General features: G+C 49.8%; 1 protein-coding gene across 4 annotated transcripts in view; it reads left to right on the forward strand.

Annotated features, from left to right (window-relative positions):
- The window catches only part of IPO11 (importin 11), an 813,637-nt gene that overhangs the window by 429,880 nt on the left and 357,800 nt on the right, over positions 1 to 25,957 (forward strand). For all 4 annotated transcript variants that reach the window (XM_030193171.1, XM_030193174.1, XM_030193172.1 and 1 more), the window contains one exon: positions 2,939 to 3,060. In XM_030193171.1, coding sequence (XP_030049031.1) covers positions 2,939 to 3,060 — 122 coding nt within the window. The remainder of the gene's footprint in view (positions 1 to 2,938; positions 3,061 to 25,957) is intronic.

A 25,957-nucleotide genomic window follows, 5' to 3' on the forward strand; every position in this document is an offset into this window, starting at 1 on the left:
ATTCATACAATACTAAATCAAACTGACTGTTGCTATTTTCTGAAGCTATCCAGCCAATATTCAACTTGCCGTGGTCAGCATTTTTAAAAATTTGACCATCCAGCTAAATTAGCCCTGGATATTCAGTGCCAGACCATATGCAGGCACTTAATATCGGGGTTTATTGCACTGGTACTGGGCATCAGAGCTTATACAGCTCCCAGCCAGTACTCATCAGGAGCCTGCATTAAAAACAAAAGTGCCCTGTTCTTCTGCTGATTCCCCCTCCCTGCCCACAAGAGTAGCCCCTCCCCTACTATGTCTGACCCTCTCCAACCCTCCCACTACTCAAGATAGGCCCCTCAGGCCTATCTGAAGTCCCTGGTGGTCCAGTGGGGTGATGCGGTAGAAGCAAAGTGTCAGGTCTCAAAGCAGCAACTAGGTTTGTGAGCCCTTGGGCCACTGCCAAGGAGTAGCAGTGGCAGGCAAAACCACCCCAACCAGCACTGAGCTAACACACATACAAAGCAGTGACTGCAGACAGGGATAAGCAAAGCAGGAACACACTGGACAAGAACACTTGGACTGGAACACAGGACTGGAGCAAGGCTTCACCTGCACTTGACCACCCTTCCCCAGGAGTTGAGCCCCGGGTGCAGGCGGCCGGCAGAACTTGACCGGGCAGGAACTGGATACCAGCAGGAAACACACAACAGAATCAAGACTACAAGCTGCCAGGCAGCCACTAAGACAGAAACACAAGAGGGAGTCAGGACTAAAAGCTGCCAAGCAGCCAATAATAAAGAACACAGACACAAGACAAGGAAATGCAGACCAGAAACAAGACTGGGAGCTAAACAATAAAACGAAAGCTAACTACACAAGAACCAGGCAAGAACTCAGAAAAAAAACTGGACTAGGCAGAAGTGCACAGAGCACACCTACATACCAGGGACCTTAGACGATGCAAAGGCAAACACAGAAGTTTCTATGTGATTAATAAAGCCCATCAGCTGCTAAAGCTCACTGCAGCAATCACAAGGCAACTACGGGTGCTGTTCAGGTACAAACAAGGAAAGCAATTCTGGCAGCCCGGAAGATCTGGACTGAACTAGGCTGAAGTCTGGACTGGGTGACAGTAAACAAACAGTCCATTGCAGCCACCAGGTCTGGCCACCAGAGGGCGAGGTGAGCACAGACTAGGAAACGGTCACAAACATGACACGAAGCCCACTCCCTCCTGCCCCTAGTGACTGTGACTCCAAAATGGCTGCCGTGATCTCTAGTGGCAGCCTCATAGTACTTAGTCTAGTAATGCAGCGGAAGCTAACACCATCAAAGCCTGACCCCGGTACTTCATGCCTGGGGGCTACCTGTTTCTTTTGGCTTACCATCTGCCCTGATGTACCTGTGACCTTGGGCTTGCAGTTTTTGTGAGATGTTTTTGTTAGTGTGAATGTCATTGGTGTTTGCTGGTATTTGTTTGTGTGTACTTTTGTTTTGATTTTAAATAATACTAAATCTAAATCTTCTAGTGGTGTCGGAAAGATGCATTTTCTCCTGGGCATATGACTGCAACAGCGAACTCGCTGTGTGTGGTTGAGGAGGGGGGTCTCTAAGGTCTGGCATTAAAGATGGTTCTTTCCTAGGGAATCTCTCTTCTTTTCCACCCAAGGTGGTTCCCAGTGGGATAGTACTCAGACCCATTTTTTTCTCCTCCTCTACTGTTCACAAAAGTGTCAGTAGGCTCAGTAGCAGGTACAGTCGACTCATCTGTCTACCCCTCAGTTTCCTCATCAAAACAAGAACAAGTAGAAGAGTCAGCTGCTAACATCTGTCTATGGTGGTCATCATGGATCTCTTTCTCAATTTGGAATGATAATCATATCCAGTGATCTGCTACCAGTTCTTTACTAAGGAATTCTCACCAGCTGTGCTCCAGTTAGTAATATGCTTTTTTGCTTTCTTAAAATAACTTTATAAAAAGGCTCCTGAAAATCCCTAAGATGCACCCCCACATTACATTTAGTAAGAACTCTTGAGCAACCGTTGCTCTGACGTTTAGGGTTTTTGGAACAAAATATCAACATTTTGAATCAAAAGGTGTGTCTGCTGAGGGTGAAATGTGGGCAAGTTTAAAAACTTGGCTGTTCTCTGGATGGGAGAACTAAAACCAGACAAAGAATATATTTGAATAGACGAAAAGTGTAGGAAAAAATTTGAGCTTTGAGATCTGAATTGAAAGGCAGAGTAAACTGGCAATGGAAAGAGAAGGCTATTCTTATGGGAAAATAGGCAATAGATTTTAAGGGGAGAACAATTTGGAAAACCTTCAGATAATCTTATGAAATTTGAACTTTATCTAGATCTTTGTAAATGTCCACCAAATACATATGCTCTTAGGGCTCCTTTTACTAAGCTGCGGTAAAAAGTTGCCTGTGGTAGTGCAGGCGGGTATTTTTGGTGCATGCTAGGCCATTTTTAGGAAAAAAGGCATTTTTCAATGGAGCAGTTAATGGCCATATGCTAACACTAAAAGTAGCTTTTGGCTATTTACTGCCTGAGCTCTTACCGCCACCCATTGACCTAGCAGTAAGGGCTCAAGTTCTACTCATGTGATAATCATGCAGCGCATACCAATGTGGCTGCACTGCCGATTAACGTCGGAACCCCCCCCCCCCCCCCCCCCCCCCACTGCTGTAGAAAATAGGGAAATATTTTCTACCATGGGAAAAAGTGCACGCCAAATTCAAAACTACCACAGGGCACCTTTGCTACCCCTGCGGTAGTGCCAATTTATCGTGCACTACCCCCGTGTTATCCCTACTACTACTTAGTAAAAGGACTCCTTAGTGTGCTGAGCAATACTAGTAAATGTACAAAATGTAATTTTGGGGAGGAATTTGCTTTACATGAATATCACTGATCAATGTGAATTTATATTTTTTATCTTATGCAGCCAGATCACCTGCTGGGTAACTTGATTGAAATGTGGGTAGATCGCATGGATAATATAACGCAGCCTGAAAGGAGAAAGCTCTCATCTTTGGCACTTCTTTCACTCTTGCCTTCAACCAACAGGTAAGAAGCCGACCCCCCCCCCCCCCCCCCAAAAAAAAAAAAAAAACATTCCTGCACAAAACATACATTCTTTATGAAAGATTACATCCTTTGAAACTGGATTTTTTTTTCCTGTCGAAACAATTTGCTCATCATATTTTAAATTAGTATTTGTCTTTAAAATTACTGTTGATAAATAGAGCCATGGAAAAGGCCATTATAATCTGTGTGAAATCTTTTATAGGTTTGTGCATTTAACGCACATTGGTATATTAGTGTGCTGCAAAAAAGTTTAGGGGATATTTACTAAAGATTAGCCCGTGTTATCTGCAGCAGGGCTCAAAGGAATAAAACGGGTCCTGTGGCAAATGTGCTATTCTTTATTAAAAGATTTCCTAGGGGTCCGTTTATGGGCTCTTAATATATGGTTAATGAATGCTAACAGGCTACTGCAGAATGCGTTAGTGTTTTGTGGTAGTTTGCCTGTTTGTGCACACTAACCTGCATATTACCTATTTTAAAAACTATATATTTTTGGAGGAGACGTGTCATGTGCGTAGAGTGGGTGTAATGATTAGTACCTCCTATATAGGAGGCGGTAAGTGGTCTCACATTGATTCTCTGCAGGTATCATGTGCTAATAAGAACATTACCACATGACCTGCAATTAAAACGAAAGAAAAAGCCATAAAAAAGGCCACGTACAGTCTGGGGTTAACACAAAGGAAAGTCCTGCTTTAAGCCCAGATTTTGCTGCAGTGTAGAAAAATGACCCCTTGTGCAATAAATCCATTTTACACATATTAGCCTATGAATAAAAATCATGTTAAGTTGATTTGTATATGTTATCAAGTTTGAAGGCACACTAAGCAATTAAAACAAATGTGTGAAACTTTGAACGAGCACGGTCGCCATTGCCACACATGAACCGCTAGTGCAGCTTGATAAGAGACACCCTTAGTTACTCTTTAGTAAACTGGAAAAGAGAAGGATAAGGGACAAGCTAAACTACAGGAACATATGTGACCATCTCTGGGAAAAGGTGACTAAAGTCTCCAGAAACAAAAATGAGGTTCTATTGAATTCTGTTAGAGCAAACATTTGTAATACAACAGTCCAAATCCCATGCTTTTATGTGAAAAAAATAAAAATGTTATAGTTTGAAGCATGTAAGTTTTTCAGGCTGCTTATGGACCCATGACATGAAAAATCCGCCATTCCATATCATCATGCTGATCAATCCATAGACTGGTAGGTTGTTTCCATCTACCATCAGCAGGTGGAGATAGAGAGCAATCCTTTTGCCTCCCTATATGTGGTCATGTGCTGCCGGAAACTCCCCAGTATGTTCTCTATCTCAGCAGGTGGTGGTCACACACAGCAGCAGCTCTGGCTAGGTCTCCAAGCCTAATCCTTAGGTTTTGTTGAGTACCTGGGGTTGAGGGCTCTTCTTGAGCAAGTGCAAACCTAGTGGTGCCAGGTCCCTCCTTTTCTCCCCACTCCCGCTGGCTCCGTTAAAAAAAAAAAAAAAATTTGAACGTCCTTTAAGGGCATTTATTTCAACGTTTATATCGGCGTTTATTGCAGCTGCTCACTGGGACACCAGTTCGTTACAACTCGGAGCGAGAAGCAGGTAATTTTTACCTTTTATAGCGGGCAAGGGGTTCCCCGATCGGTCTCCACGTGGCCTATGGCGTCGGAGGGCGAGGGCGCGAAGAATCGCTCCCCGGACCGCATGTGCGCGTCTAGCGGGGATGCGGGGGTTTCAAAGCCTGAATCGCCTTTTTTGGGCGTCAGTTTGGAGGCCGGTCAGTGTCCCGGTTCTTCCTCCGGTGCGGCAGCTTTTCCCGCCATAAATGCCCATCCCCCGCTGCTCTCCCCCCCCCCATTTTGGCCGGCCACTCTGCTCGGACGGCTTCTTCTTGGGCCGCCCTCAAGGTGGGAGATGTTAATGCTATGGTCGCCCTTGATTCGGGCGACGGCAAGAAAGCGGCCAAAGTTAAGCGCTGTTTTTCCCGCGCGGCTCCTCGGAGTTTCGCGCCGGACGCCATTTTGGATGCGCAGCATGTTTATCCCCCGCTCTTGCGAGCGCCGGTTGAGGGTGCGTCTAGGGCCATGGCCCAGGCTGCAGAAGTGCACAGTCTGGGGGGGTTTCTCCCCTGAGTTCATTTTGCTGCTGCATCAGGCATTCCTTATGCAAAACGCTGCCCCTGCTCCCTTGTCTGATAAAGGGGTTGAGGCCTCCGGAAGCAAACGCCCTCGGGTGGATTTCCAGGCCCTAGAGGACTCTGTCTCCTCTGATGTAGATGAGGGCAGGGTATCTGAGTTCTCCCAACGGTCCTTTGGGGATTCCTTGGAGGAGACGGATTCCCGCTCGGATTGGAGCGGATGACCCCTCTGCAGCGCGGATCTTTCGCTCAAAGGATTTGCCCAATCTGTTAGTGCAGGCCATGAGCATTTTGAAGATTTCCTCTCCGGAGGACGTCTCTCCCTCAGCCTCTGCTGGCTCCGCCATTATGCTGGGGACGAAGCGCCTGCCTAGAACCTTCCACGTGCATGAGGCCATGCACACCTTGATTTCGGCTCAATGGGATGTCCCAGAAGTGAGCCTGAAAGTGGCTAGGGCTATGTCCCGCCTCTATCAGCGCTGCGTACGCCTTGTAGCGCTATAGAAATGCTAAATAGTAGTAGTAGTATCCTCTGCCTGAAGGTGAGCAGGAGGCCTTTCTTTGGCCTATCGTGGATTCTTTAATCACTTCGGTGACTAAGAAAACGGCGTTGCTGGTGGAAGGTGGCACGACCCTAAAGGACGCCCAAGACAGAAGATTGGAGGCAGCTTTAAGGTCGTCCTTCGAGGCGGCTGCTTTAAGTTTGCAGGCCTCAGTTTACGGCTCCTATGTGGCCAGGGCGTGCCTGACGATTGTGCAGCGGGCTTCCCCCTCGGATCCTTCCTTGAGGGCTGATTGGCCGGCCCTGGAATCGGGCTTGGCCTACTTGGCAGACTTGCTGTATGATGTCTTGAGAGCCTCGGCTAAAGGTATGGCTCAGACAGTCTCTGCACGGCGTTGGCTTTGGCTGAAGCATTGGTCTGCCTGGCTAAGTTGCCTTTTAAAGGCAAGCTGCTCTTGGGGTCGAGCTGGACAAAATTGTGACCGATCTCGGCACATCTAAGGGCAAGAGGTTACCAGAGGTCAGGGCTCGGGCCAGTGGTGCCCGCCCCGATTCCTCTAAAGGACGGTTTCAGGAAGCCCGTCGGTATCGCCCGGGCAAGTCGGGCTCCTCTGCCCCCTCTTCCTTCAAGAGGAACTTCTCCCTCAAGCAGCATTCCTTTCGCAGAGACCGCCGTCCCGGAGGTGCGTCCTCTGGTCCTCCCCCAGGGTCTCGTACCCAATGACGGGGCCCTGGTCCATGGCCCAGAGCAGATTGGAGGACGCCTGTCCTCGTTTCTGGGCGAGTGGACCAGGGTAACTTCAGACGCTTGGGTGCTGGAAGTCATCAGAGACGGCTACAAGCTAGAGTTCTGCCGACCCTTAAGAGACGGGTTTGTGCACTCTCCCTGCAAGTCTCCGGTCAAAGCTGTGGCAGTGCATCAGACTTTGGACAATCTGATCCACCTGGGTGCGGTCGTTCCGGTGCCAGAAGATCAGCTTGGCAAGGGACGTTACTCCATTTACTTTGTGGTACCAAAGAAAGGAGGTTCTGTACGGCCTATCCTCGACCTCAAAGGGGTCAATCGGGCCTTGAAAGTTCGGCACTTCCGAATGAAGACTCTCCGCTTTGTTATAGCGGCAGTGAAGGCAGGGGAGTTCCTGGCATCCTTGGACATCAAGGAAGCTTACTTGCATATTCCCATCTGGCCTCCTCATCAACGCTTTCTGCGTTTTGCAGTCCTGGGCCGACACTTCCAGTTCAGAGCCCTCCCGTTTGGGTTGGCTACTGCTCCGCGGACCTTCTCCAAAGTAATGGTGGTCATCGCGGCCTTCCTACGAAAGGAAGGAGTACCAGTCCATCCTTATCTGGACGACTGGTTGATCCGAGCCCCCTCTTATGCAGAGTGCGGCAGAGCTGTAGACCGGGTGATTGCTCTTTTGAGCTCCCTGGGGTGGATCATCAATTGGGAGAAAAGCCAGCTGCGCCCGACTCAGTCCCTGGAATATCTGGGAGTTCGTTTCGACACCCAAGTGGACAGAGTGTTCCTGCCAGACAATCGGATTGTCAAGCTTCAGGCTCAGGTGGACCAGTTCCTAGTAGCCTCTCCTCTTCGGGCTTGGGACTATGTGCAGCTGTTGGGCTCTATGACGGCCACGATGGAAGTAGTGCCCTGGGCCAGGGCTTATATGAGACCACTACAACACTCTCTGCTGCAGTGCTGGACTCCAGTGTCGGAGGATTACGCTGTGCGCCTTCCCTTGGACCCAGCGGTGCGCAAGGCGCTGAGCTGGTGGCTGAGGACAGACAAGTTGTCCGCAGGAATGCCTCATTTGACCCCGGAGTGGGTTGTCGTCACGACGGACGCCTCTGACGGGCTGGGGAGCCCACTGCTTGGGAAGGACAGCGCAGGGGCTCTGGTCTCCTGCAGAGGCAAAGTGGTCTATCAACCTCCTGGAACTCAGAGCCATTCGGTTGGCGCTTTTGGAGTTTCTCCCGGTACTGGCGTTGAAGCCAGTACGGGTCCTGTCGGACAATGCCACAGCTGTGGCCTATGTCAATCGCCAGGGAGGTACCAAGAGCGCCCCTCTAGCCAAGGAGGCCATGAATCTTTGCCAGTGGGCGGAAGCGAACCTGGAACAGCTGTCGGCGGCCCACATTGCGGGAGTCATGAATGTCAAGGCGGACTTTCTCAGTCGCCATACCTTGGATCCCGGAGAGTGGCAGCTATCGGCTCAGGCGTTCTTGGACATCACGAAGCGCTGGGGCCAGCCGAGCCTAGATCTTATGGCGTCATCGGCCAATTGCCAAGTGCCGCGCTTTTTCAGCAGAGGACGGGACCCTCGATCTCTGGGAGTAGATGCTCTTCTCCAACAGTGGCCGACACAGGAGCTTCTCTATGTGTTCCCTGCCCTGGCCCATGTTGGGCCGGATAATCCTGGTGGGTCCGGACTGGCCCAGACGTCCCTGGTATGCGGACTTGATCAGGCTCTCAGTGGACGGCCCTCTGCAGCTGCCAGTGGATCAGGGCCTGTTGCATCAGGGTCCCGTGGTGATGGAGGATCCCTCCCCCTTTGGTCTTACGGCCTGGCTATTGAGCGGCAGCGTCTGAGGAAGAAGGGCTTCTCAGACAAGGTCATCTCCACTATGCTGAGAGCGAGGAAGCGCTCTACTTCTACTGCTTACGCCAGGGTTTGGCGTACCTTTGCATCGTGGTGTGAGGCAGGCTCTCTTTCTCCCTTCACTGCTCCAATTTCTTCAGTGTTGGCGTTCCTGCAAGAAGGTCTGGAGAAAGGCCTGTCGCTCAGTTCCCTTAAAGTCCAGGTAGCGGCTCTGGCTTGCTTCAGGGGTCGCCTGAAGGGTGCTTCCCTGGCCTCGCAGCCAGATGTGATGCGCTTTCTCAAGGGAGTTAATCACCTACGCCCTCCTCTGCGCTCGGTGGTGCCTGCGTGGAATCTCAATCTGGTGCTAAGAGCCTTGCAGAAGCCGCCTTTTGAACCCTTTTCGAGGGCATCTCTGAAAGACCTGACGTTGAAAGCAGTCTTTTTGGTGGCTATCACTTCAGCCAGACGAGTTTCCGAGCTCCAGGCGCTATCATGTCGGGAACCCTTCCTGCAGTTCACTGAGGCAGGAGTGTCTATTCGCACAGTGCCTTCCTTCCTGCCCAAGATTGTTTCTCGTTTCCATGTGAATCAGCAGCTCTGCCTACCCTCCTTTCGTAGGGAGGACTACCCAGAGGAGTACTCTGCTCTCAAATATCTAGATGTGAGACGAGTCATCATCAGATACTTGGAAGTGACCAATGATTTCCGGAAGTCGGATCATCTGTTTGTGCTGTTCGCAGGTTCTCGTAAGGGTCTGCAGGAATCCAAGCCTACAGTGGCACGATGGGTCAAGGAAACCATTGCAGCGGCTTATGTGGCCGCGGGGAAAATGCCGCCTATCCAGCTGAAGGCTCACTCCACTAGAGCACAGGCGGCCTCGATGGCAGAGGCCGGGTCCGTCTTCTTGGAAGAGATTTGTAAGGCGGCAACTTGGGCATCGGCTCATACCTTCTCCAGGCATTACCGCTTGACTGTGGCTGCTCGGGCGGAGGCTCAGTTTGGAGCTTCAGTGTTGCGGTCAGGGATTTCTATGTCCCGCCCTAGGTGAGTACTGCTTCGGTACATCCCACCAGTCTATGGATTGATCAGCATGATGATATGGAAGGTAAAATTATGTATCATACCTGATAATCTTCTTTCCATTAATCATAGCTGATCAATCCATAGCCCCTCCCAGATATCTGTTCTGTTTATATTCTGGTTGCATTTCAGGTTCAAGTTTAGTCTTCTGTTCCTGTTCAGGAAGATCTTCGTGTTCAAGTTTTTTCGATTGAATTCTTCTGGAGTTGAGACGATTTTGTGTTACAGTGAGCTGCTGCATTCCTCTCCCCTCCGTTTTACGGGGCTGGATTGAGACCTAAATTCTGCCGGCGCTCCCTCCCGCTTCGTGCGGCTGTAGGGCAGCTTTGTACCTTTCCCGCTTCGGCGGTGTTGGGGTCAGTCAGCTCCTCTCGCGGTTGCAGGATAAGCCAGATCCCCCCGCATCGGTGGGTGTGGTGTCCCTCCCCCGCTCTGCGGGGATGAGCTGGACGGATTCCCCTCCCCCACTTGTGTGGGGATGAGCTGGGTTGATTCCTCTTCCCCCGTTTCGGCGGTGGTGAGCTAGGCAGAGTGTCCCTTTGTGGGTGTAATTCTCTAAGTGCTGAGTCCTGCGGATTGATATCGACATACTGAGGAGTTTCCGGCAGCACATGACCACTTATAGGGAGGCAAAAGGATTGCTCTCTATCTCCACCTGCTGGTAGATGGACACAACCCACCAGTCTATGGATTGATCAGCTATGATTAATGGAAAGAATTTCCATGATTAATGGAAAGAATTTTACCTTCTCAACATTTTGGATCACTACTTGAGTCACCTTTTCCCAGAGAGATTTGAGCTTAAATTCAACTTGTGGGGAAACCCTTTCACATTTCACCTTTATTTGATATACCACAAATAACAAAAGTGGTTTACAACAATTATATAAAAACTAGTAAAAGAGGCCCGTAACAGAAATGAAACGGGAGCTAGCAAGGTTCCAGGGCCCCCTCCCTCCCTGTCTCTCTCCTCTGAGTTCCAGCCCCCCTCCCCTCTGAGTTCCATGCCCCCCTTCCTGCCTCCCTCCCTCCCTCTCCTCTGAGTTCCAGGACCCCCTGGCCCCCTCCCCTTCGAGTTTCAGGACCGGCCCCCTGTCCTCCCATTTGAGTTCCAGTACCCCTTCCCCCCCTCCCCTTTGAGTTACAGGACCCACCCTCCCCTCTCCCGTTTGAGTTGCAGGACCCACCGTCCCCTCTCCCCCTTCGAGTTCCACGCCCCCACTCTTCTCCGAGTTCCAGACCCCCAAGCCTCCCTCTCTCTCTCTGCCCTCTGACTGCAAGCACGATCTGTCCTCCGGCAGCCCCTCGCCTTCCTAAGTGCCGGCTGTAATTTTAAAATTTTTACCTCGGGGTCTGGTGTGAGCAGTCAAGGCGAGCAGCGCTTCAGACTACCTTCGCATGCGTCTCAGCTCTGCCTCTGGTCCTGCCCTCATTTCCTGTTTCCGGAAGGGTCTGGGTGTTGGGTCTGTGAGTGCTTTTTGGGAACTGTGGGACCACTGGGAGTGTGGCCCCAGTAACCTAGAAATCAATGGGGATAATTGAAGAGCGTGAGACTCGCTCAGAGGAAGTTGTGACCCCGTTGGTGGAAAGAGGGTGCTGGTGTAGAGCACAAGCAGCAGGTATAGATGGACCTGAGCTGTGCTGAGGATAGACCCTCAAAGTGGCCGCGGGGTAACCCCAGGTGGGTGGTTAGGCATTTTGTGACAGTTTCTCTTATGCCTTTGATTAATAATAGTTAAACATAGATGTAAATATTCCAACATCTTATTGACAGGATTCTCTGTCCTCAACAAGAATTGAATATTGTCTGTGTAAATTCTAAAAGAAACATCTAAGCTTTTAACAGTTTACACAATGGTAGCAAAACAATATTAAACACTGCTAAAAGTATGGATACTTGAAGAACTCCAGTGTTGATTTACTATCACACAAAATTTTTGATCACACAGAAATGATGAAAACCATTGCAATGCAGTTCCTGCAATACCGATTGACTGAAGACGATTCACCAAGATAACGTGACTTAGTGTCAAACACAGCTGAAATGGCCACACTCACCAGAAAAAAATCGATTATCATGGTCAAACCAATCTCTAATCATATCAGCAAATGATAACAACAAAGATTCAGTATCATGTAATTTACAGAAACCAATTTGATATCTAAAATATCATTAATCTCATACAAAAATAATTTAATGTGGAGAAGTGCAATTTGAGGCTGATAGGGAAGAATAACCCAAACTATAGCTGCACAGTGCTAGGTTCAGCATTAGGAGTCACCGCTCAGGATGTAGACATTGAACAATACATTGAATTCTGCTCATTATACAGTGGTGGCCATAAGTGAAAACAATGGTAGGAGTGTTTTTGAGGAGGGAATGGAGAATAAAACAGAGAATATCATAATTCCTCTTTATCACTCCATAGGGTCACTACATCTTTAGTCTTGTGTACAGTTCTGATAGCTGAGTCTTCAAAGATAAAGAAGAATTAGGAAAGCTTCATGGAAAGACAACCAATATGATCTCCATGATGAAAGGCTAAAGAAGTTAGGGCTCTTCAGCTTATAGAAGAGGCAGATAAAGGCAGATCTGATAGATATCCATAAAAGCATGAGTGGAATGAAACAGCTAAATTTAAACCAGTTGTTTAGCACATTTTAAGCAAATCGGAGAGAATATTTTTTTCACACAACACACAAATAAGCTGTTGAATTTATTACTGGAAAATGTAGTAAAAGCAAATACTGGAGCTGAGTTTAAAAAAAGATTTGGACAGTTCCCAGAGGAGTAATCCAAAACCATTATTAAAGTAGATGTTAGGAAAGCCACTGGTTATCTCTGGGAATAATCAGTATGCTGTATATCTACTTTTTGGGATCCTGGCAGCTACTTATAACCTGGATTGATCACTGTTAGAAACAGAATACTGGGTTGATGGACCTTTAGTCTTACCCACTATGGCAGTTCTTATGCCTTTTGCAGTAATCTCTTCCTTCTCCTCCACTCTGTACTTTTCTTATATTATAAATGCTACTACTACTATTTAGCATTTCTATAGCGCTACAAGGCATACGCAGCGCTGCACAAACATAGAAGAAAGTCCCTGCTCAAAGAGCTTACAATCTAATAGACAAAAAATAAATAAAGTAAGCAAATCAAATCAATTAATGTGAACGGGAAGGAAGAGAGGAGGGTAGGTGGAGGCGAGTGGTTACAAGTGGTTACGAGTCAAAAGCAATGTTAAAGAGGTGGGCTTTCAGTCTAGATTTAAAGGTGGCCAAGGATGGGGCAAGACGTAGGGGCTCAGGAAGTTTATTCCAGGCGTAGGGTGCAGCGAGACAGAAGGCGCGAAGTCTGGAGTTGGCAGTAGTGGAGAAGGGAACAGATAAGAAGGATTTATCCATGGAGCGGAGTGCACGGGAAGGGGTGTAGGGAAGGACGAGTGTGGAGAGATACTGGGGAGCAGCAGAGTGAATACATTTATAGGTTAGTAGAAGAAGTTTGAACAGGATGCGAAAACGGATAGGGAGCCAGTGAAGGGTCTTGAGGAGAGGGGTAGTATGAGTAAAGCGACCCTGGCGGAAGATGAGACGGGCAGCAGAGTTTTGAACCGACTGGAGAGGGGAGAGGTGACTAAGTGGGAGGCCAGCAAGAAGCAGATTGCAGTAGTCTAAACGAGAGGTGACAAGGGATGCTGACTGATGGCAACAGATGGTTTAGATTCAGTGGCATTCCTGACACCCGGGGCGGATCGCCGCTGCAAGCACCCCCCCCCCCCCCGGGTGCAGTGCAACACAGCGTTCCCCCCCCTGGCGTGGACCCCTCGGCACAGTGCATCTCCCTCCCCCCCCCCCCCAACAGTCCCCACCTGCCTACCAGCTGAGCTCCGTGCGCCCAGCACCTCGAATCTGCAGCACTGCTGACTGTAAAAGAAGAAAATTGTCTCGTCATTGGTCCTTCCCTCACTGAGTCCCGCCCTCTGATGTAACTTCCTATTTCCTCGAGGGCGGGACACAGTGAGAGAAGGGCCAATGACAAGACAATTTTCTTCTTTTTCAGTCAGCAGCGCTGCAGATTTGAGGTGCCGGGTGCATGGAGCTCAGCTGATAGGCAGGTGGGGACTGTCGGATGTTGGGGGGGGGGGAGTGAGAGGCGCTGCGCCGGGGGAGTCCACGCCGGGGGGGTGCCGTGCCACGCCGCGGGGGGGGGGGGTGGACGGAGCACCCCCCCACCCGTTGACACCCGGGGCAGACCTCCCCCACTGCCCCGCCCTTGCTACGCTACTGTTTAGATTACCAAAGAACAGCTTCATATTTTGGACTAAGGGCTGTGTCAGGTCAGACAGGTTCGGTACCCATCTAAGCCCAGCAGTTCAGGATGCTTTGGTGCACTAGATTGTATGGGAGGGCCTGCACTCGGGCAAAATTCTTACCCTCATGAGGCAATTGCACTTTCAGTGAACCTACCCAGAGGTATGTATTTATGAATAATTAATATGCATTCCTGACCAGTAAATTTCAAGATGAGTTATGATGAAATATAATAATTAGTTGTGCACCTTGTTGCTAACAATCTTGGTGACCACCTCTGATCACAATGGGTATTAGACTCAAGTTGAGTCCAGGAAAGTCAGAATCCATCTGGTTTTCCAAGAGAGTATGTTTGAGACTTTCATGTGATTATACCAATTTAAGGGTTCAGTGGTTAAACTAGTAGTCAACTTTGACACTGGCCTCCTGTTTGGCCAACACATATTTTCAATGATGCATTTATCTCATTTTTCTTTATGAATGATTCATTCATTTAGGTGTTTTTTTTTTGGAGAACAAAGATGTGCATCTTCTGATATATACATTATTTATTTGCAGATTAGATTATCTGAACACCCTTTATAACTGGCTAAAACTTTCTGCACTTAGGAGGTTACAACTTGTTCAAAATATTGCTGTAAATCATATACCAAGTGGTTTGATATAATCCCATTATTAGTTGACCAACACTGACTTCAAATAAGTTACAGATGTAAATTAAAATAGTGTGACTGACTCATCAAGCTTTTTTGTACAGGTCCCAAATTTTCTTGCCAACTTGCTGGTGCCTGTATAGAACCAGCCCTCACAGTAGAGTTTATTGGAGACATTACCCCTCCCCCTACTCCCTTCAAAGGTCTATCTAGAGTGTATGAGACACTCTTCTTTTATGTTCTTTGATTGGATCCTTTGCTTTGGAACATTCTCCTGCTTTATTTTAGGTAAGAAATGCTCTAAGGTTTAACACTTTATTGAAAGCTTGTTTTCGTCCAAGTTTTTGGTTGGGATGGGGAGTCATGATGGTGCTCAGGTTTGAATTGGGATTGATGGTAGGCTGACTGACTTTCTCTGCTCTTCTGTTTGTTTAATATTTAGTTTTATTCTGCTGACATTATATTATTTTATTGTTGTTTGGATGCATATTGGAATTGACTCAATTTATATTAGTTTTTTTTCTTTTATTGTATACCACCCCTGATGTGATTGATAAAGGCAATTAGTCAAATGTAATAAACATGATCTTCAGTATAAACATGTAATGTATGAATGTTTGCCGGGGGGGGGGGGGGGGGGTACTGGGCTACCTCATGTTCACCCTCATTAGTGGAGGTACCCAAGCTCCAAAAAGGGAGGGGGCACTAATGATGAAGTTAATATACCTATAATAATGTAAGACTAGAATCCCATTATGTTTGGGTTGGCAGATCCTAGTATGCCACCAGGATGGTGACTCACAGTAGAGCTAGTTTTGGGCATGAAGGGCTAGTGGCTCTGTTTGAATTGAGACAGTTGCCCAGAGAAACTCAGGCTGTATCACTATACAAAATCACAGACTTGATTATCTGGGGCAGGCTGGCAGGCAAAAAATGTTGTCTTCATAGTCCTTACTCAGTTGAATGCTGGCTGATATTGTTGTTATCTATCAAAGCTTAGGAGGATAGTTTAAAGATTCCATTGTTAGAGCATTAAATAAACTTTGGTCTTATTAATTACAACTGCATTGACTTGTGTGCTTTGCCCTTATTGAGTGGGAGGTGACTCACAGATGGGGCCAGAGCTACAATTATGCCAGTTATTCCCTGATTGCTTCTTCAAAATAAAATGCAAATTATTTCTATTAATTTTGTTATTTCAAAAATGATAGCACTTTTTACACATTATTAGAAAGTCCTTAATAATAATATGTAATATTATGCAATGTTGATTTATAAGTAGAAATCTAATTTACCTCCAGGCACTGTAGGGCCTAATGGATTTGAATTATCAGCATCAACCTTCAATGTGCTTCATGAATCGTAATATGAGAAGCTGTAGAATAATGTGAAAGATTCTTATTGACTAAAGACAAATCTTATTAGGTAGAAAATGCAATTTTGGATTGTTTATGTAGGCTAAGACCTTCATTGAATCCGTTTTAAGATGCAGTAGTGCAACGGGAGGAATCTAATATGTGTGACATTTCTTTAACTTTTTCTCAAAGAAATTACATTTATCAGTTGCCCTATATCTCTGCTCTACTATAAAATCTTGAAGGGTTATGAAATAAAATATGAAGTGAAATACTCCATGGAGGTTTAATTAGAACCTTTTAACTTTAAAGAGAGCCACTACTGACATTCTTCATTTAACCTCGAGCATATTTTTTTCTCCATGATTAAGCTTTCCTATACGCTACTTTGACCAAAATAAATAGAATCATTGCTTTAGTAGAGAAATACTAAGCAAAATATAAATGTAAGCAAACTTACATTTATAGTGAGCCCAAACCCTCTGTTCCTTTATTTATTGATTAGAATGCTAAATTGTTAGTTTACTACTCAATTTTAATTATGCTGATGAAATTTAAAAATCTTCATTTTTTTCTAGTTTAAGGACCTCGGTAATAGTTCTTGAAACAATTTTTATTTAAGACATAAAAAGTCAGTACTAACATAAGTTTTATATTAGAATTAATTATAATTCTCCGAGGACAAGCAGGCTGCTTGTTCTCACTGATGGGTGACGTCCACGGCAGCCCCTCCAATCGGAACACTTTACTAGCAAAGGCCTTTGCTAGTCCTCACGCGCCGATGCGCACCGCGCATGCGCGGCCGTCTTCCCGCCCAAACCGGCTCGTGTTCGTCAGTCTTCTTTTGTCCGTGCTCGGGACGGTCGTGTTTGCACCGTTCGCGCCCCTTAAGTTGACCCTCGCGCGTCTTTTAGCTTTTTGCTTTAAAAAAAAAAAAAAAAAGGATATTGGAAAAAAGACCTTTTCGGTCTTTTCCCCCTTCCCGTATTTCCAGTTTTTGCCCCGCTAAGTTTACTTTTGTTTTCGGGGTAGGCCCTTTTGAGGCCTCGGTTCGAGTTTTTCTCTCCCTCTTTTTGGTGCCTTTTCCGCCATTACGAGTTTTGATTTCGCCGGCGTGATTTTTCCGCCCATGTCATCGAAGTCTTCCAGCGGCTTCAAGAAGTGCACCCAGTGCGCCCGGGTAATCTCGCTCACTGATAGGCACGCGTCGTGTCTGGGGGCTGGGCACCGCCCGCAGGCCTGTAGTCTTTGCGCCCTTTTACAGAAAAGGACTCAGGTAGCGAGATTGGCCCAGTGGAACGTGTTGTTCTCGGGCTCCTCGTCGGCAACAGCACCGGGGGTATCGAGTGCATCGACGTCGACAGCGTCAAGACCTCCGACCTCGGCGTCGACTGTATCGATTGCATCGAGGCATCGACCCTCTGCATCGTCGGTACCGAGACATCGGAAGGCTGCGTCGGCGTCGGTGGTACCGGGACCTCCACTAGTGCTGATGTCGTCGGACGGTGGTGCTTTGACTGGAGTGCAGGTGAGGGCTGTCCATTCCCCTGCTGGTGGCGGTGAGCCTTCGGGTGGGTCTCCCCCTACCCTGAGGGCTCCTGCGGTACAGCCCCCCCGAGACCGACCTTCTTCGGCCTCGGCCCCGAGGAAGCGACGGTTGGATTCTACGTCCTCCTCGTCGGTACCGGGAAGTTCCGGTGACATGCTTCGTTTGAAAAAGTCAAAGAAGCATCGACACCGAGAGCTCTGGGTCGCCGAGGGCATCGGCACCGGGAGGACCGCTCACCCTCTGTTCATGAGGTATCGATGCGCTCTACCTTGGACAGCCCGGAACAGCCTCCACGCCCGGAACAGACTCTGACCTCGACGCCTGCATCGGCTTCTATGTCTTTCTCCACAGCCACCCTGCACGAGAGTCTCCGCGCCGTTCTTCCAGAGATCCTGGGAGAGCTGTTGCGCCCTTCCCCTCCGGTACCGGGGGTGCTTGCGCCACCGGTACCGTCGAGTGAGGCGCCGGCTGGCCCCTTGCCCGGGGTGAGGTCTCCGACATCGGTGCCGCTTGCGGTACCGACTGCGGCCGCCTCCCAGGAAGGCTCCCCGACGACGTCGGCGGAGGGAGCTTCGCTGGTGCTGGCGAGGGAGTCTACCTCTCGACGCTCACACCGTGGCCGTGTTCCCACGGAGTCGAGCCGGGCACGGCTTCAGACACAGATTCATGAACTTGTGTCTGATACCGATGGTGAGGCCTCATGGGAGGAGGAGGAGGACATCAGATATTTCTCTGACGAGGAGTCTGATGGCCTTCCTTCTGATCCCACTCCCTCCACTGAAAGGCAGCTTTCTCCTCCCGAGAGTCTGTCTTTCGCGGCCTTTGTCTGGGAGATGTCTACGGCCATCCCCTTCCCGGTGGTTGTGGAGGATGAGCCCAGGGCTGAAATGTTTGAGCTCCTGCACTATCCTTCTCCACCTAAGGAAGCGTCCACAGTACCCATGCATCATGTCCTAAAAAAGACATTGCTGGCGAACTGGACCAAGCCTAAGTAATCCCCACATTCCCAAGAAGATCGAGTCCCAGTACCGGATCCATGGGGACCCAGAGCTGATGCGCACTTAGTTGCCTCACGACTCTGGAGTTGTGGATCTGGCCCTAAAGAAGGCTAAGAGTTCTAGGGAGCATGCTTCGGTGCCCCCGGGCAAGGACTCTAGAACCTTAGACTCCTTTGGGAGGAAGGCCTACTATTCTTCTATGCTCGTGGCCAAAATCCAGTCTTACCAGCTCTACACGAGCATACACGTGCGGAACAATGTGCGGCAGTTGGCGGGCTTGGTGGACAAGATCCCTCCTGAGCAAGCCAAGCCATTTCAGGAGGTGGTCAGGCAGCTGAAGGCGTGCAGAAAATTCCTGGCCAGAGGGGTATATGATACCTTTGATGTTGCGTCCAGACCCGCTGCTCAAGGTGTGGTGATACGCAGACTCTCATGGCTGCGTGCCTCCGACCTGGAGAATAGGATCCAGCAGCGGATTGCGGACTCTCTTTGCCGAGCGGACAATATTTTTGGAGAGAAAGTCAAACAGGTGGTAGAGCAGCTCCACCAGCGGGATACCGCTTTCGACAAGTTCTCCCGCTGGCAGCCTTCAGCTTCTACCTCCACAGGTAGACGTTTTTATGGGGGAAGGAAGACTGTTCCCTACTCTTCTGGTAAGCGTAGGTACAATCATCCTTCTCGACAGCCTGCGGCCCAGGGTAAGCCCCAGCGCGCTCGCTCTCGTCAGCAGCGTGCGCCTCAGCAAGGCCCCTCAGCTCCCCAGCAAAAGCAAGGGACGAGCTTTTGACTGGCTCCAGCAGAGCATAGCCGACATCAGTGTGTCAGTGCCGGGTGATCTGCTGGTTGGGGGGAGGTTGAAAGTTTTTCACTAAAGGTGGCCTCTCATAACCTCCGACCAGTGGGTTCTCCAAATAGTCCGGCAAGGATACACCCTCAATTTGGTTTCCAAACCTCCAAATTGCCCACCGGGAGCTCAATCCTACAGCTTCCAGCACAAGCAGGTACTTGCAGAGGAACTCTCCGCCCTTCTCAGCGCCAATGCGGTCGAGCCCGTGCCATCCGGGCAAGAAGGGCTGGGATTCTATTCCAGGTACTTCCTTGTGGAAAAGAAAACAGGAGGGATGCATCCCATCCTAGACCTAAGGGCCCTGAACAAATATCTGGTCAAGGAAAAGTTCAGGATGCTTTCCCTGGGCACCCTTCTTCCCATGATTCAGGAAAACGACTGGCTATGCTCTCTGGACTTGAAGGACGCCTACACGCACATCCCGATACTGCCAGCTCACAGGCAATATCTGCGATTTCAGCTGGGCACACGTCACTTCCAGTACTGTGTGCTACCCTTTGGGTTCGCCTCTGCGCCCAGAGTGTTCACAAAGTGCTTGGCTGTAGTAGCAGCGGCGCTTCGCAGGCTGGGAGTGCACGTGTTCCCCTATCTCGACGATTGGCTGGTAAAGAACACATCCGAGGCAAGAGCTCTACAGTCCATGCAGATGACTATTCGCCTCCTGGAGCTACTGGGGTTTGTGATAAATTATCCAAAGTCCCATCTTCTCCCAGTGCAGAGACTCGAATTCATAGGAGCTCTGCTGGATTCTCGGACGGCTCGTGCCTATCTTCCAGAGACGAGAGCCAACAACTTGTTGTCCCTCGCCTCGCGGGTGCGAGCGTCCCAGCAGATCACAGCTCGGCAGATGTTGAGATTGCTCGGCCACATGGCCTCCACAGTTCATGTGACTCCCATGGCCCGCCTTCACATGCGATCTGCTCAATGGACCCTAGCTTCCCAGTGGTTTCAGGCTGCTGGGGATCTAGAAGACGTGATCCACCTGTCCACGAGTTTTCTCAAATCCCTGTATTGGTGGACGACTTGGTCCAATTTGACTCTGGGACGCCCTTTCCAAATTCCTCAGCCACAAAAAGTGCTGACTACGGATGCGTCTCTCCTGGGGTAGGGGGCTCACGTCGATGGGCTTCACACCCACGGAACCTGGTCCCTCCAGGAACGCGATCTGCAGATCAATCTCCTGGAGTTACGAGCGGTCTGGAACGCTCTGAAGGCTTTCAGAGATCGGCTGTCCCACCAAATTATCCAAATTCAGACAGAGAACCAGGTTGCCATGTATTACATCAACAAGCAGGGGGGCACCGGATCTCGCCCCCTGTGTCAGGAAGCCGTCAGCATGTGGCTCTGGGCTCGCCGTCACGGCATGGTGCTCCAAGCCACATATTTGGCAGGCGTAAACAACAGTCTGGCTGACAGATTGAGCAGGATTATGCAACCTCACGAGTGGTCGCTCAACTCCCGAGTAGAGCGCCAGATCTTCCAGGTGTGGGGCACCCCCTTGGTAGATCTCTTTGCATCTCGAGCCAACCACAAGGTCCCTCAGTTCTGTTCCAGGCTTCAGGCCAACGGCAGACTGGCATCGGATGCCTTCCTCCTGGACTGGGGGGAAGGTCTGCTGTATGCTTATCCTCCCATACCTCTGGTGGGGAAGACTTTGTTGAAACTCAAGCAAGACCGAGGCACCATGATTCTGATTGCTCCCTTTTGGCCACGTCAGATCTGGTTCCCTCTTCTTCTGGAGTTGTCCTCCGAGGAACCGTGGAGATTGGAGTGTTTTCCGACCCTCATCACACAGGACGAAGGGGCGCTTCTGCATCCCAACCTCCAGTCTCTGGCTCTCACGGCCTGGATGTTGAGAGCGTAGACTTTGCCTCTTTGGGTCTGTCAGAGGGTGTCTCCCGCATCTTGCTTGCTTCCAGGAAAGATTCCACTAAGAGGAGTTACTTCTTTCTATGGAGGAGGTTTGCCATCTGGTGTGACAGCAAGGCCCTAGATCCTCGCTCTTGTCCTACACAGACCCTGCTTGAATACCTTCTGCACTTGTCTGAGTCTGGTCTCAAGACCAACTCTGTAAGGGTTCACCTTAGCGCAATCAGTGCATACCATTACTGTGTGGAAGGTAAGCCGATCTCAGGACAGCCTTTAGTTGTTCGCTTCATGAGAGGTTTGCTTTTGTCAAAGCCCCCCGTCAAACCTCCTACAGTGTCATGGGATCTCAATGTCGTTCTCACCCAGCTGATGAAACCTCCTTTTGAGCCACTGAACTCCTGCCATCTGAAGTACTTGACCTGGAAGGTCATTTTCTTGGTGGCAGTTACTTCAGCTCGTAGAGTCAGTGAGCTTCAGGCCCTGGTAGCCCATGCCCCTTACACCAAATTTCATCATAACAGAGTAGTCCTCCGCACTCACCCTAAGTTCTTGCCAAAGGTTGTGTCGGAGTTCCATCTGAACCAGTCAATTGTCTTGCCAACATTCTTTCCCCGTCCTCATTCCTGCCCTGCTGAACGTCAGCTGCACACATTGGACTGCAAAAGAGCATTGGCCTTCTATCTGGAGCGGACACAGCCCAACAGACAGTCCGCCCAATTGTTTGTTTCTTTTGATCCCAACAGGAGGGGACTGGCTGTGGGGAAACGCACCATATCCAATTGGCTAGCAGATTGCATTTCCTTCACTTACGCCCAGGCTGGGCTGGCTCTTGAGGGTCATGTCACGGCTCATAATGTTAGAGCCATGGCAGCGTCGATGGCCCACTTGAAGTCATTCACTATTGAAGAGATTTGCAAAGCTGCGACGTGGTCATCTGTCCACACATTCACATCTCATTACTGCCTGCAGCAGGATACCCGACGCGACAGTCGGTTCGGGCAGTCAGTACTTAAGAATCTGTTCGGGGTTTAGAATCCAACTCCACCCCCCTAGGCCCATGTTTATTCTATTCCAGGCTACACTCTCAGTTAGTTGGATAAGTTGTTAGGTCAATCTCAGTTATGTCCTCGCCGTTGCGAGGCCCAATTGACCATGTTTGTTGTTTTGAGTGAGCCTGGGGGCTAGGGATACCCCATCAGTGAGAACAAGCAGCCTGCTTGTCCTCGGAGAAAGCGAATGCTACATTCCTGTAGAAGGTATTCTCCGAGGACAGCAGGCTGATTGTTCTCACAAACCCGCCCGCCTCCCCTTTGGAGTTGTGTCTTCCCTTGTTTGTCTTGCTACATATGGGACTGACGAACACGAGCCGGTTCGGGCGGGAAGACGGCCACGCATGCGCGGTGCGCATCGGCGCGTGAGGACTAGCAAAGGCCTTTGCTAGTAAAGTGTTCTGATTGGAGGGGCTGCCGTGGACGTCACCCATCAGTGAGAACAATCAGCCTGCTGTCCTCGGAGAATACCTTCTACAGGTATGTAGCATTCGCTTTATTATTCAGAATTGCTGTTTGACAAGCGATTATTTTGGGTTCCAATTAAGTAGCATCTTAGCATAAATGTTGATGGTTTAAAATGATTTCAGCTTTTAATTGTCATAAAGACAATACAGTGTACCAGAGAAACTAAAGTTCTGTTTAAAAAAGGGCTTTCGCTGTAATCATCAAACATATCTATAGTAATAGCTACAGAATGCTTTTTTTCTTTAAGGTTTGGGCCTAATAGGTCCCAGTATTCAAAATCACTTATACATTTGGTGCAGAAGGTGCATGTTTTGTTTTGTTTTGTTTTAAATCCAGTAGCATTCTATATATAACGCTGGATACATAATCCATTCTGCGGTAAATTTTTTAACAAGGTACCTAGGCTAAGAGGCCATGTAGGTACCTAATTAGATGCATTTTGAAATGCAAGTATGGACATTTATATTTGCTTGAGAGTAGCTTTTAGCTGTTCATATATAAGTTTTGCAAGTATATATGTAGATTAGCATATTTTATAATTAACATGTGAACTCTGCCTAGACCATGCCCCGGACAACACTAGAGTAATAGTGCATGCCATTATGGGTTTAAATCCTGATGCTATTTTATAAAAGCTATTTGCATACATTTGCCACATATGCCTGAAAAGGACTTCATAAAACATTCCCCTCTGAAGGTAATTTTATAGTAATTTTTGCATGTAAATGGCTTCTTATGTAAAAGTATTCACAATGGCATTTTGATGCATTGTTTGCAAAGAGTGTGGGCAGAGCTCACAAGTACACACATAGATTATAAAATAATGCTATTCTATGCTCATACTTAAAAGTTATAGGTGTGGATGTTTACCCCATTTTCAGGGTAAGTCTGTACCTGCTAGGTAGGCACAAGTTCTGTCATTTGCTCAAGCATTTTATAAAGGCAAGCAGATGCTTCTATATATATTAGAGGTGTTCTCCGAGGACAAGCAGGCTGCTTGTTCTCACTGATAGGGTGACGTCCACGGCAGCCCCTCCAATCGGAAACTTCACTAGCAAAGTCCTTTGCTAGCCCTCGCGCGCCCGCGCGCACCGCGCATGCGCGGCCGTCTTCCCGCCCGAAACCGGCTCGAGCCGGCCAGTCTTCTTTTGTCCGCACTCGGTACGGTCGTGTTTTCGCCGTGTCGAGCCCCGGAAAGTCGACCTCGCGCGTCCAATTTGTTTTGAACGTGTTTTTTTCCTTCGGGAAAGCTTTGTCCTAGTCGGGAAGTGCTCCGGAAACCCCCCGCCGGGTTTCGTGTAAATCCTCCCCGTACTTCCAGCTTTTTTGCCCCGGTAAGTTTTCTTTCGTCGTCGGGGTAGGCCTCTTTTCGGCCTCGGTCGAGATTTTTTCTCCCTCTAAATTTGGTGCTTCAAATTTCGCCATTTCGGCTTTTGATTTCGCCGGCGTGATTTTTCCGCCCATGACATCGAAGCCTTCCAGCGGCTTCAAGAAGTGCACCCAGTGCGCCCGGGTTATCTCGCTCACTGATCGACACTCGTCGTGTCTTCAGTGTCTGGGGGCCGAGCACCGCCCTCAGAACTGCAGTCTGTGTTCCCTGCTTCAAAGGCGGACTCAGGTAGCGAGACTAGCCCAGTGGAACGTGTTGTTCTCGGGCTCTTCGTCGGCATCGGCACCGGGATCTTCGAGTGCATCGACGTCGTCAGCGTCCAGACCATCTTCCTCGGCCGCCCCTGCATCGAGTGCATCGAGGCATCGGGCCTCTGCATCGGCGCCGAGACATCGGATAGCTGCATCGACGTCGGTGGTACCAGGACCTCGTCTGCTGATGTCGTCGGACGGTGGTGCATCGGGTGGAGTGCAGGTGAGGGCTGTCCATTCCCCTGCTGGTGGCGGTGAGCCCTCGGGTGGGTCTCCGCCTACCCTGAGGGCTCCTGCGGTACAGCCCCCCCGAGATCGACCTTCTTCAGTCTCGGCCCCGAGGAAGCGACGGATGGATTCGACGTCCTCCTCGTCGGTGCCGGGGAGCTCCGGTGACATGCTTCGGAAGAAATCGAAGAAGCATCGACACCGGTCTCCTCCCCGTGTCGGCACCGAGAGCTCTGGGTCGCCGAGGGATTCGGCACCCAGCAGGCATCGGCACCGAGAGGACCGCTCACCCTCTGTTCAGGAGGTGTCGATGCGCTCCGCTCTGGACAGCCCGGAACAGCCTCCACGCCCGGAACAGGTACTGACGTCGACGCCTGCATCGACCTCTCAGCCTTTCTCTGCAGCCGCTCTAAACGAGAGCCTCCGGGCCGTTCTCCCAGAGATTCTGGGAGAGCTGTTGCGCCCTACCCCTCCGGTACCGGCGGTGCTTGCGCCACCGGTACCGTCGAGCGTGGCGCCGGCTGGCCCATCGCCCAGGTTGAGGTCCCCGACGTCGGTACCGCGTGCGGTACCGACCGCGGCCACCTCCCAGGAAGGCTCCCCGACTACGTCGGCGGAGGGAGCTTCGCCGATGCGGGCGAGGGAGTCTACCTCTCGACGCCCCCATCGTGGACGGGGTTCCACGGAGTCGAGCAGGGCGAGGTTGCAGACACAGGTCCGTGAACTTGTGTCTGACACCGAGGGTGAGGCCTCGTGGGAGGAAGAGGAAGATCCCAGATATTTCTCTGACGAGGAGTCTGAGGGTCTTCCGTCTGATCCCACTCCCTCTCCTGAGAGACAGCTTTCTCCTCCCGAGAGTCTGTCTTTTGCCTCCTTTGTCCGGGAGATGTCTACGGCCATCCCCTTCCCGGTGGTTGTGGAGGACGAGCCCAGGGCTGAAATGTTTGAGCTCCTGGACTATCCTTCTCCACCTAAGGAAGCGTCCACTGTTCCCTTGCACCATGTCCTGAAGAAGACATTGCTTGCGAACTGGACCAAGCCATTAACTAATCCCCACATTCCCAAGAAGATCGAGTCCCAGTACCGGATCCATGGGGACCCAGAGCTGATGCGCACTCAGTTGCCTCATGACTCTGGAGTTGTGGATTTGGCCCTAAAGAAGGCTAAGAGTTCTAGGGAACATGCTTCGGCGCCCCCGGGCAAGGACGCTAGAACCTTAGACTCCTTTGGGAGGAAGGCCGTACCATTCCTCTATGCTCGTGTCCAAGATCCAGTCTTACCAGCTCTACACGAGCATACACATGCGGAATAATGTGCGGCAGTTGGCGGGCTTGGTTGATGCTCTTCCCCCTGAGCAAGCCAAGCCTTTTCAGGAGGTGGTCAGGCAGCTGAAGGCGTGCAGAAAATTCCTGGCCAGAGGAGTTTATGACACTTTTGATGTTGCGTCCAGGGCCGCTGCTCAAGGTGTGGTGATGCGCAGGCTCTCATGGCTGCGTGCCGCCGACCTGGAGAATAGAATCCAGCAGCGGATTGCGGACTTGCCTTGCCGTGCGGATAACATTTTTGGCGAAAAAGTCGAGCAGGTGGTAGAGTCTCTCCACCAGCGGGACACCGC

This window comes from Microcaecilia unicolor, chromosome 2 (assembly GCF_901765095.1).
Source record: "Microcaecilia unicolor chromosome 2, aMicUni1.1, whole genome shotgun sequence".
Classification (NCBI taxonomy): Eukaryota; Metazoa; Chordata; class Amphibia; order Gymnophiona; family Siphonopidae; genus Microcaecilia; species Microcaecilia unicolor.